The sequence below is a fragment of the Monopterus albus genome, unplaced genomic scaffold (assembly GCF_001952655.1).
Source record: "Monopterus albus unplaced genomic scaffold, M_albus_1.0 scaffold30.1, whole genome shotgun sequence".
NCBI lineage: Eukaryota > Metazoa > Chordata > Actinopteri > Synbranchiformes > Synbranchidae > Monopterus > Monopterus albus.
Genome location: NW_018127910.1, coordinates 1,936,735 through 1,949,718, shown reverse-complemented (window position 1 = coordinate 1,949,718; position 12,984 = coordinate 1,936,735). Strand labels below are relative to the sequence as shown.

Here is a 12,984-nt window from a genome sequence, read left to right as displayed (position 1 = left end):
TGTTGCTTGCCTTTAAAAGATAGAATAAGTAGATTATAACAACTGTTCATAAATTGCTAACCATGGTAGATATGTGCTCAAAAGCATCATAACACTAGATTTTACCGAGATGTCCAAAGCAGCAAGGGTATCATATTTTCATATTAAGTGTTTTACTGCAGATTGCACAGCATGATAAATGCAAATGTGCGCTGCAGTGATGTCACTGTATAGCTTTTACTGACTTCTGATCCCAGCTTAGCATTAGCAGCCCCTGGATATAAACCACATGTGTGTCAGCAGCCCCTAGAAACCTCACTCAACTGCCTCACCCACTCTGTGTTTTCTATTTTTGTGTGTTTATCAACATGTATCTGCCTATGGGCCGTATCACTACCTGAATTTTCCTAATCTGTTAGTACGACACTAATTATGCCAGATTTATTTTGTGAATTCAACAGCATTTAAGGGGAACTTTAAAGATTTGAACACTGTTTTGCCATGGATATTCAGTGGTGTGACTAATTGGGATAAGAAGTGAAGTGTAACCTGGCTGAGTCATGCTACACTTTGATAAGATTATGGATTTGGTTTGATAGTTTCACTACATCTGCTGATAAACTTCAAAGTAATACTTGGAGGCTGAAGCCTATTCTGTGTGGAGTGATAAAAAAATGACAGAATGGGGATACTACCAAGAAGCTCCACACCTACAGGTACTGAGTGCCCGGTTAACTTTCAGGTTATTAAGCATGTTCATATGGGTCATTGGCAGGTCATGTCCCATCAGCTCTCCCAGCATGGACTGGGCAATTGCCTGGATACACAATGGACATCCTCCAAAGCTGTACAAACTGTTTCTAACATTAGACTATTAAACTGAACCTGACTAATTTATATCTGACTTAATGCAAACCTTGTTGATCTGTCTGAATATGCCCATATACAATAGGCCTGTATCACTGCAGAGATTTTGATGCACCATAGGCAAGGTATGGCATTTTAAGACATTTTACATGCTGTAGGTAAAAAAACTCTTTTATAGCAGGAAGAGAACAAGTACTACTAATTAACATTGTTGCTGTTCTAATTAAAGCAGCTATAATCAACAATGTAATGTAGCAATATATCAAATGACAGAATGAAAACAATGTGATGATGTGAAAGGGACCTCAGCTACTCTTAAACCTTCAGAGAATTATCACCCGAACCTGCAGATCCCCTCAGCTTCACCACAAGTTTCAGCTCATTGATTGGTTTTCTGGCACACAACTTTACTATATTAGTTCATTTTCACCACTCAATAGCAGCGCTGTGAGCCACAGCAGGCAGCTGTTTTCAGTGAAAACGCTCTAAAAAAATGACTGCATATTATCTGCTCAGCGGGAAATGGCAGACAAGAACAGTATAAGCAACTAGCTGGTAAATATAGTCAAACATCAAGCAGCTAAAGAGCCAGAAAGTTCCCTCGGGAGTTGGCAGAGACCAAAAATAGTCAGTAGTGGACATTCACCATGTGGCCAGAAACATGACTCCACACGAATGGTAATGTTACTATGTAACTGCTGGGTGTATAAATGTTTGCTAAAAAGTTGACAATATCAATATTATCTTAATGTCATGTTTGCAACTTGTTTACAATTTACATGACCAAACAAACTCATTCAATGCAGTTTTAAGTATCTCAGTAAACAAAGACAGTGAGTGAGTACGCACAATAACCAAATCCTTGAACTGACAGATCTAAATGGAATACACCAACACCAACTGATAACAGTTATTAATTACACCTTTGCTTTGTCTATTACATGTCAAACTGTGGCTGCAAACTGCAATACTGTAGATTCTTTAGTATACTAAGTATCTGCAGTATAATCTACAGCTCTGCAATACTGATGTTTCAGTGGAAAGCCATATATAGCTCTACAGTACATTGGTTTCAGCATTACAAATGTCACTAAGGTGCAGAGATAAATGGATGAGTTCTTGTGAAAGAGCTGTGAATCACAAAGGATAACTACATCAATCCAACAGGAATATGCAATACCTTTCCTGTGAGGCGGTGGTAATAAATAGGCTGGATGAAATCGTAGCATTACAACAACAAGCACAACATAAACAAAATCTACTCTTTGTTCTTCAAATGCATGACGGCCATTAATTTTCATCATGATGTAACACTGAAGTGAAAAGCTAGCAGGCTTCTTATGCATACATGATCTTAGGAGTCTAAAGTCTGTTTATAATAACTGCCATCAGTGCACTAATACGACCAATCCAGAGCACGATACTCACTGAATGACAGTGAAGATGCCAAGTTCACTGTTGTCTGGGTCCATTGGTGATGACAAGTCTCTAATGCAGTACTTGTTTCAGTTTTTCCTGTCCATGTTGTTCAAGCTTCTTACACTGATCTGTGCACCAGTCCTTTTCTCCTAACTCCAGAGTTTCCTTGCTTGATTTGGACTTTCCACAGGTAGCTGAGCTTGCCGGACTAAGCCATTCAGTTATGATTACATACTGTACAGTGTTCCTGTCAGTGAGTGAGTGGCCATGCCCTCGAGGAGGAGGCTGAGCTTGTTGCTTCTGCCTCAGTAATTAAATAGCATCACATTCCGGGCCAGTGCATCAAAAAACACAAAGGGATCAATGCTGAACAGCTGGACTCCAGGGTTGCTGTGCTGGTGAAGACTGCCTCAATCAACAAGGTTCTTATGGAACATTCTGTTCTGAACGGTTCTGTTTGGGATGAAATTCACTCATGGTGTTTTCATGTTTCAACTCAATTCCAGCAGTTATAACAGGGGAATTAAAACATAAAATCATAAAATGCAAGTGTTTCCAGCTGCAGTCACAAACATCAGTGTTTCATCTTGATGGTATTTTAGCACATAACTAAATTGCAATATATGAAACATTAATCTGACTCCTGTCCAAGGCATTTAGAAATGGCATGTGTTTTATCATCCATGAGAGCTTAATATTAAGCTTTAACCATAATCCAAACTCTATCGCTGTCTACCTGCCAACTGCCAAACCTAAATCCTATATAAACCATGGAATTAGATTTTAACCTGAATGTCATACAGAAGCATCAGATATTCTTATTATACATTTTTTTTTTTAATTTATTAATGCACATTTATTCTTAACCAATACAGCTTGTGATAATGTATTTATAATTCAATAAATATGGTACATTTTATCCACCATTTTTGGATCTTTAGGGCATTCTCCTATAAAACCTTGGTGTTTTAACATCATGAGAGTTCACGCTGGATTATGCCACGCAGACTCTTTCATGCATGAATGGCATATACAGTCTTCCATTAGTTATGAACTGCAGCACGTGTCTTTGCCCCTGCAAGCAAATGTAACTGCTTGCATAACACAACCCACAACTGAGAGTTCAGCTTCCTATATAACAACAAGACACTGTAACCAAATGTCTGAGCATGTTTTTCATCAAAACAATATATACAGTACCAGGCTACTGTATTCATAATTTCTGTAACTGCAAATTATGCACACAATTTCTCTTTATGCATAAGAGCTGTGCATGACTATTTGGCTCCAGTGGAACGCTGTGTGAGGTTAAACCCGACAAAAGCAGACCTTTCTGTGAGACAGATACCTCACATCCATCCAATCATGAAGCCTAACACTTGCCCCTGGGCCACAGCGCAATGCATCAGTGGCCTGTTTTTCCGTGACACACGGACTGCAGTGGGGGACAGGAAATGTGCAAAGTCAAACAACCTTTCACTGTGTATACAACTAATACTAACATTTAGTATGTTGTCTCGGGGTCACAGCAGTGAAGACTTAAGATAGTGATGATAGTTAATGTTTATTCTGAGACTCATCTGATTTAATTTGCTGTTCACTGTGTGTGGGAGGATTGCTCATTTGTTTCCTTAGAACAATGTCAAGCTGAATGCTTCTTCACAAATTGCTCTGAGAGTTAATATAAATGCAATATATGATTCTCATTTTCAGAATAAGTAGTGAAGTACACACATCACAATACTGTAACATTAGTTATAGATGGTAGCTAAAACAAACACAGATGCAGTTACTTCTACTGCACATGCAAACAATGTGAAAATGCACATTGATTTTCAGTCCATCAAATCAGATTTCCTCCTCACATAAAAACAGCAGAAGTGACTTTCTTTACTTTGTGGAGCAGAACAAACGATAGATGCAGTCATTTGCATAAAATGATAAGAGTTGTTCCATGCAGAACAAGAAAACTCTTATTAATACAATAAGAACTACAGTTTGTCCTGCACTGAAGGTTACAGATGTTTTTGTAAAGCTGTCAACAGCGTTCATTTCAACAATGTGATTTATACTGTTTGACTGTCTGAATCAGGATCATTAGCTTTTTTTTTGCCAACACAGAGGAATACCAAATAGGTCATTAACCGCAATGAACCAAACAAGCGGGAAATCCAATATCAGATTTGAACAGAGTTCTGGCTCTCCTTAAAGTCTGAAAGATGTTCTTGCTGTTTAATTCATACATTAACATTAAACTAGTTTTTCACTTAAATCATTCATTATTTTATTTTCTTGGGCACAGTTAACAGTTAGTAAAACGGAATCCCAGCAGACATAAAAACAAGTCTCTCCTAATAAGCTGTTAAATATGCTTATGCCATAGACAGGAAGTACACACAAGTCAATCACAGTCAGTGAGATCCCAAGATATCACATTCCTCAAATCAGATAGTTGGTCTCGTGTCAACACGTTACGCTCCACCCTGCCGCTCTGGGAGGATAGGATTCACAGCATCCAGCAATTATCTGTAATGTGGGAGTAAAATCAATGTACCCATGGAAAGCTGCTAAGGTCACCGAGCTGGCGTTGAATAAGAAGCACTGTTTTGCTGCAGGCTGAACTCCAAGCCTATCAGACAGTATCTGTGAGAAGATGCATCATCTGTAATGTCATGGATTACAATAATTATTAGTCTGGTGATATGGGAGATAATTAGTTGTTGTTTGTGATCAAGGGTAGAATGAAAGATTATTCATACTACAATTTCAGGCATATATTAATTTGAATCTAAAGAACAAATATTTGCTTTTAACAGTATTTCACTTTAGATTAGTTTTAAATCACGGATTTAAGGAAACTAAATGGTTTAATCAGTTGTATTTTTGAGTGTTGGAATGACAAACTTTTTGAGCTTGAACCTAGAATTTAATATCCACAACCTACTTTGCAACATTTACAGATAAGATTTGTTACATCAGTTCCAGTAAGACATAATATAGACAGCTGGGGCAAAAGCTTTCGAGCCTAAGCATCATAAATCTCTCATCACTGAACGTCTCCATTGTCAATCATTTTGAAATTTGTGGGGAAAAAAAATAAAACGGCATCAAACTCACCGCTGCTGCTCTTGGTTTCTGTCCATAATGCTGTAAACACAATTTTCATTCTTGCATGTATTGTCAATTTCCATGTCTTCCCTCTCAGGTAGATACTCATACTGGACCTAATCAAGGACAAGCTTCGAGTGTGCCCTTACTATGGGGAGAAGATCCTGGCAGTGCTGTAAGGGGAGGGGAGGCCTCCTCGAAACACCGATAGTCTGGTGTAAATTCTATTAATGGCAAGGGGATATTGAGAAGAATGAAAGATCAATACGCCAAGGCCAGTAATGTTTGAAGGATCAGGCTGAGTGGAAATGTGAGATGGCATGGCCTGGCCCTGACGTAGAGACTGCTTCTGTAAGTGGTTAATCAAGTGCTTGTCTGACATCTTGATTGCATTTTCCCCTAGCCATTACTCCAATTTTTCCTCTTTACTGTAAAGTATATGTGCTCTCAGAAGCAAAAGATGGTAATTGGAGTAATAACAATAGTCACCAATGCGATATAGGTGCATTCCACTAACGGGATTGAAAACTATGTTTTGTGTTAATATCTCGAGCTCTAAAAGACAAATGCATTGTGTTTCACTTCTGCATTTATACTTCCACAAACAACTTTGGTTCTCAAACTGTACAGTCTCCTGGAAATGATGGGGTGTTTGTGATGACTCACTGTATCAAAATTTGGCATCTCCGCTGCGTTAAAGTGAACCTGACCATTTTATTAAGACCTTAATAAAGAGAAAAAGACATACAGCACAACAACAAAATCAAAGTGTTTATCTTGATTATATTAACAGTTTTTTTTTAAATCCTCCTTTAAGACTACAGTTTGAGACTAAACCCAGCCATTTATCCTCTTCACCTTATCCAGATTGTTTCTCAGTATTTACACACTAATGGCAGAGAAAGAGGTGTCATAAACAGAATTGCAACAGCAACATTTCCATAGCTGTTTCAATCTCCTTTGGTGGTCCACGAGGACAGATTCAGTTTTTAATGTGGGTTATTAAAGGTTCATAACATTATGATGCCATGAACTGCTTGCACAAAATCTATGCTTAAGAGTGCACCAGCACACACAAGTGACAAAAAGAGGGCACTGCATTAGAAAATGGCTAAGCTAAGGTAGACTAATTCATTTACATTCTTCCATTTAGTAGTTACAGGATATTGTGAGCTCATCCATCATACAGAACTCGCCTGTGTCATGTTGTATAGTAGGGGTTGCTAACTAAATGTGACCCAGAGACCACCATTCTGACTAAGAAACAATCTGAAGACCACTGTTGTGGGTTGGATAAGCCCTGGTTGTAGAGAATCTATATGTTAGATTGAGAGTACTTAAAGGGTCATTTCAGTATCGTAAAACAAGATTTTCTAACCCAGTGCCCTATGTTCACTCAGCAAGTTACGTGCCACAGATAAGTTGCACATCAAAGAGGAATAATAGGAATAATAATATACTGATCCATTTTTTTGTCAGACAAGAGTTGATTTAACTCAGATTTTTAGGGGGCAATTTTAAACATTGTTAAATGATATATATTATACAGGTGCTTCTAGGTTATGTTATTTTGTCCAAAAAAATGCAGACCAGGGCTTTAAAATGTGTTGAATCAGGTTGAAGGTAGGTGGGGTGGGGGGTATTGTTGTGTATTGTTGGTGTGTTACTGCCATCTAGTGGCCGGCAGTCAACTAATACTGTCTCTCAGCTCATGTAGCCTAATGCTGCTACACATCCATCTTCACACCAGATCAGCATCAGAGATGTCACATGTTTCTATTTAGTGTAGACATGTCTCTATGGGAGACTCAGAATGCTACCACTGAGTCTGTTTTGCATTCACCTAATATCCCCCTTAAATTTAATTGCCTCAAGAGAATTGACCTAATAAATCACAAAAAGCCTGCTCATTGTACTGCTTATTATAGTGCACAGTACAGTAAAGTGGCTCATAGAGAGCTGTTCCTCAGGTCAAGAGAGCAATTATCATTTACGTTCTGGAATATTAACTATGAATTACATTTTACAAAAACTCATTGTTATTACATGGAAAACTTGCCAAAACAATGACATCTTCCATGAATGTAAATATCTGGAACCAAACCAAACTCTACTTTCCAAGGTTTACCCACTTAACAAGACCTATGTGGGCCAAACGTTTATTCTCACATCCTTTACATGGTTAGTGGATGTAAGCTCCCAAGGCTGCACTTATCCCACTGAGAAATGACATAACTGGAAATCTGATGAGAATCTGCTAGGAATCGTACTCCAAAACTCGCCGGCACCAAACAAGTAAATCAAACGCAAAGCCGCCCTCTTATCATGGCTTCCCCTGTCTGTTTGGTGGACTCTACTATCTGATGAATCCTTATCATGGCCATACAGTGCTGGTTCACATGTTATGTTATCACACAGATCCCTTCCCCCAGGACCCCCACAGGAAGTGTCTGTTCCCTGGGTACTGCCAAGAATCTCAGCTGCCTTACGGCGAAGAAAAAAATGTAGTCAAGAGAGGACTGGGGATTTTGAGCATGATCTGCCCACTGTTTCTGTAGCACTACACAAAAAATTCTGATATTGCTTATCCTTGCCAATCTTGGAAAGGAATAATATGGTGTACTGGAATCAATAGGCTTCTTTCTTCCAATATTGACTCTTTTGTTTTGTGTAATTTAAAAGGTACAGTATGTGTTTTAAATAATTTAATTACAGTGACTGGGATATTTATAGGCTAATGTGGGAATATATATATTAAATTTAAACAGAAAACCTAGTTTATAATGACGTGTTTATCGATTGGCCAGATTTCAATAGACACTAAATAAAAGAATGCAGCTATAGGCCTATAAACATTTATGCGTTTGTAATAACCCATTTCTTTGCATGTATGTGTGTGTGTGTGTGTGTGTGTGTGTAAACTGCATGACTCATATTTGAAAGCACAATTGCCTTTTTGTTTACGCTGTTGGTACGAACATAACTCACCCTGAATAATTCAACAGCAGGAGTAAACTAAATGTGCTTTCACATTGCAGCACACCCACGTATAAATAAGACTTTTGCCCTAACTCCTCAGCATGTGCCTTGTTCTTTGTTTTAGTGTTTGAGGGAATTTAACATGTATTAGTCATAGTTTTTAATCGTAAATAAAACAATGAAAAGAGGGATCACTGAGTCAGGTTATGTAGGAGGTGGGGGAGGTGGCCAGGGACAAGCGCGTATTTCATAATGCTCAGGATGGTGACGCGCAGGGGACCATCTGCTGCTGCGTAAGGGTGCTTCTCCTTCGTTTGTGAGAGAGATATGAGCATTTATTTGACTAGATAAAGGAGATATGTCCGCTCAAGGATTGTTAAGCAGTGTTTTCTCATGTTCGCTAAGCCCCAGCATTATTTCCAAACGGAGACTGAGGCAGACCAGGAGTTTGGACCCGACTTTGATGCGATATTATGGTACTGAAGCTGAGGAGACGTCATATAAGGTCAGTGTCCTGGCGGCTTCATAAGACAGATGATTGTAAAAGTTTTCAGATCTGACTGCCTGAAATGTCAGACCGCATTCAAACAACCAGTTTTACTAAGGATAACTGGACAAGACTGAACTTGTTGACCTGGTTATAGGCATTAGATCAGGTCAAAGTGATAAAAGTTGATTTTGATGATGATGACAAACTGGCAAAAAGATTTTTCATAAACTGGAGAGTTATGAACTGCTATTTTATTATCTCACTGCATATACAAGGCACTTTAATAATCAAAGCTCAAGAGCGAAGTGAACTATTACGCAGTGTATGTACCCAAATTCCGGAAGTGACTGGGATTCCCTAAAGGATGGTTGTAGTGCAAGATTGTTGGTAATTTGCGCTCATCTTAAATAAACATTTTGAAATTTTCCAACTGTACTGGCAGAGGCAGTTATTTTTTTTTCTCAGGAGGAAAGGAATAAAATGAAATACTTGTTCTGAAACTCTTGCAACATCACCAAATCTATGACTAATGAGACAAACACTTTGGACCTTAAATGTACTATAGTTTTGCTGTTGTGTCACTGCACTGATTCATTTTGATGAAATGATTTCAGCAAAAGCTCTTGCTTGTGCTACCTTGCTGAAGACTGGTGAAAGAGGTGTGACTGGAAAACAATTGTCACCTTTCTCAGTGTTTCTGACTCAGAAATTCTTGTTTTCTCACACCCAACCTTCAGGTGGAGTACTGCGGTTAAAGTATGGAAGTAGCCATGATGGTTACAATTCCCAAACATGAACAATTCCCAGTATCAAATTCCCAAACCAATAACAATATACAAAATCTCAACACATTTAATTCTAACTGTTTGCATTGTCTTTTTGTTAGAGATGAATCTTTTTTTATTTATAATATGTAGTATAATATGTTATAGCTTTATAATCTGAGACAATATTGCTGTGTTTCAATTGGTCTTCATGGTAACACTGCTTTTTTAATATTGGAAAACTATGTTGCATTATAATAGGCCTGTAATATACTGTATACCCATTCTTTCTTATAGTCATCAAGTACCCAAATCCTACAGCTAAAGCCCTTAGAAATGTAACTGCAATAAATCTCAATGATGCAGATTAATACTGGAGACAGCTCTGTGTACGAAAGGATATTTAATATGATTGATGAGTTCTGGGAGGGCTGCCTGCTACATATAGCTTAGTTTTTGGTATTTGTCTTGTAAGTCAGACCATTCTGCCATCTTGTTAAAATGCATACCATGTGTCTAAGCTTCCTCATGAGTCTCAAATGATCAAAAAGTGGGAACTTACTGTAGCATGTTCCCGACATTAAACACATCATTTCCCCTGTTTACAAAAGAGTTGCAGTGTGTTTGAGCTATGTAATACATTGCCAGTCAAAGGTTTGGACACACCTATTCAATTCAATGGGGAAGTGCATCCAAACTTTTGACTGGTAGTGTTCATGACCCCATATTTTCCATAGGAGTTCTGTTAGATGTGTGTTCACCCTGGATCTCAGCAGCCTGAGCTGAGACAAAGCAGAGACATCTGGTTTACATGAAGAAAGCCTCAACTCTTATTTATCACAGTACAGCAACATGACCTGATGCTGCGGTCCCTCTGGCACATATTTCTTCCCCTGAGAGTTGGTTTTTATGGCATGGAACGAAACCTGCTGGCTTGCAGCTACACCACCATAGTGTTTAAATCTCAAATTCAAGTACTGTACCTTTGTGTGATAACAAAACTGACATATGGCAAATTAAAGGACAAACCTGAATAAATAAGTGGTTTCTCATAGGATGACAGTGCCCCTATCCTTAGGGAACAGGGGCTCACTGAATGGTTTGATGAGTATAAAAATGATATGGTCTTCACAGTCACCATATCTCAACCCAGCTGAACACCTATGGGAGACTTTGGAGGGACGTGTTGACAGCGTCTCCACCATCATCATCTTAACACCAGCTGAGGGGATATGTTTTGGAAGAATGATGTTCATTCCTCCTGTAGAGTTCAAAGACTTGTAGAACCAATGCCAAGATGCACTGAAGCTGTTCTGGTGGCACGTGGTGGTCCAACACTTTAATAAGGCACTTTTTGTTGTCTTGCTTTAATCTGTGGCACATCTCTATATGATCTACCCAGTGAAAGTAACCAGCCTTAGTGGATGGATAATTATAGCCTAACCAAATTCAGCTCCCAGTCTCTCTGTAAGAATACAGCTTCTCCAGTATGAAATCAGTGATATTATAAGCCATGTCAGCTGAGAGCATAAGTCAAAAGTGCAATAGAGACACTTCAATTGTGGAAGGGAGACATAACACTGAGCAGTGAAACTAGATCATTATGTTTTTTTTTCTTTTTGGAGAGAACTGTTACATAAATTAAAAAGGTTCAAACTAGCTAAGGTAGCATTAAGATTACAGTTACATGTAGGTATTTACCTATCAGCCTGCACTATCTTGATTTGCACTGTTACCTTCTGCACATCTTACTGCACTGTGCAGCCGATCTTGAAGTGTGTTGGAAGCCCTTGAATATCACGACAAACAGCAGAACTGCTCCACTGCAAGTCAATTACTGTTTAATATGACTGTGGGGGATCATTCCTCCGATCCATAAAAGTACCTAGCATTGGTTACAGTCGCATTTCATTCAAGCTGATTTAGCATTTCATTTTGAGCCGTTATTGGAGTAGCCTCTGGATACAAAGACATTGTGAGATATTGGAAAATATTACCTTTAGGTAAAGAAAGAGAAAAACAAAACAAAACAAAGAAAACCTGTCATTCAATGACAAATTCTTTTTCTGCTTTTTTAATGGTGTCCACATGAAATCTTATCTGTTGAAGCTGACAATCTTGAGAGGACCCCAGCCAGTGTGAGATGTAGTCTTCATTGATTTGATTTATAAAAACAGTTTTATCTTAAACAACCTCATCAGAAATATAACTACATTTTTGGGGCTTGTCTTAGGATGCCAGTAAACTGCAGGAACTTTTAAAGCCTTTAGAGGGGGCCGTTCATCATTTTAATGTTGGGCAGTAGTGACAAAATGAGGACATTAATCACTGGGACCAGTGTTAAGGTTTGACAGGATGTGTGCACCGATCTTGCATCAAACAAAAAACAAAAAAAAACAACAAAAGTTTGATCAGGTTTTTATGCCCATTCTCATACTTCTGCTGTCATATTGATCATTTCAAGTTTTGTTATTTTATAGCATGTTGACTCATTTTTAATTTTATTAGGGTTCCGTTTACATCAGGTGAGGAAGCTGAATTTATAGTTTGAATGCTTGAGGTGTATTCTTACCTATATGGGCTGCTTTTTTTCAGAATCACTCTTGACCCATGTAGTGGTTTGTTGTGTACAGTAGCTGTACATCTACTTTCTATATTAACATGCTAGTAAGCTGCTTAATTAGGAGATAGGAATATCTGCAATAAAAACATGATGTGTTATAAAACACCTGAGTGTCCCATGGCTCCATGACTATACCAGGAGAATATTTTCATGATGCAGAGAGAAAAGTCTGACAGAAAGTCATCTGCATTCCTCTGAGCTCCATTGAGGAGAGATAGCCTGAAGGAGAAAGTGCTTGCAGGAATCTGAAAACTGCTCTCTGTTACAAAGCCTCATGAATCTCACATAAGGAAAAGGAAATACAGTGGTTTTAGAAAATATTAAAACCCCTTCATGATTTGCAAACCTTATTAGGTTGTAGATTTGATTTTTAAATGCACAAAGTGAAAAATGTTCTTTAGAAATGTTTACAAATGTATTAAAAACTGAAATCTCTTTTACACAGTTGTTAGACACTTACATCAGTACTTTGTAGAAGGTCCTTTGGCAGCAAATCCAGCTTTCAGTCTTCTTGGGTAAATCTCTACAAGCTCCACAATAATAATAATAATATGTTTATTTATATAGCACTTTTCCAAACAATATTTGATTTTTTCCAGTGGATCCTCAGCATCTTAGATTGAGAAGTGCATCTTCAGGTCTCTCCACAGATGGTGCTTAAGTCTGGGCTTTGTTTGGACCACTTGTGGACAGTCAGACTTGTCCCAGAGCCACCCCACTGTTTGGTTTTATGCTTCAGATCACTGTCCTGCTGA

General features: G+C 38.3%; 2 protein-coding genes across 6 annotated transcripts in view; one reads left to right on the top strand and one right to left on the bottom strand.

Annotated features, from left to right (window-relative positions):
* The window catches only part of LOC109958130 (FERM and PDZ domain-containing protein 4), a 33,881-nt gene extending 28,435 nt beyond the window's left edge, over positions 1-5,446 (bottom strand). For 2 of the 3 annotated variants that reach the window (XM_020596524.1, XM_020596525.1), the window contains exon 1: positions 5,383-5,446. In XM_020596524.1, coding sequence (XP_020452180.1) covers positions 5,383-5,408 — 26 coding nt within the window. In that variant the 5' untranslated portion in view covers positions 5,409-5,446. Of the gene's footprint in view, positions 1-2,274; positions 2,348-5,382 lie in introns of those variants that run through there. The other variant, XM_020596526.1, reaches the window with a different exon arrangement.
* Positions 5,447-8,628: 3,182 nt separating this feature from the next.
* The window catches only part of LOC109958143 (rho GTPase-activating protein 6), a 19,399-nt gene continuing 15,043 nt past the window's right edge, over positions 8,629-12,984 (top strand). For all 3 annotated transcript variants that reach the window (XM_020596556.1, XM_020596557.1, XM_020596554.1), the window contains exon 1: positions 8,629-8,857. In XM_020596556.1, the coding sequence (XP_020452212.1) occupies positions 8,711-8,857 (147 nt within the window). In that variant the 5' untranslated portion in view covers positions 8,629-8,710. The remainder of the gene's footprint in view (positions 8,858-12,984) is intronic.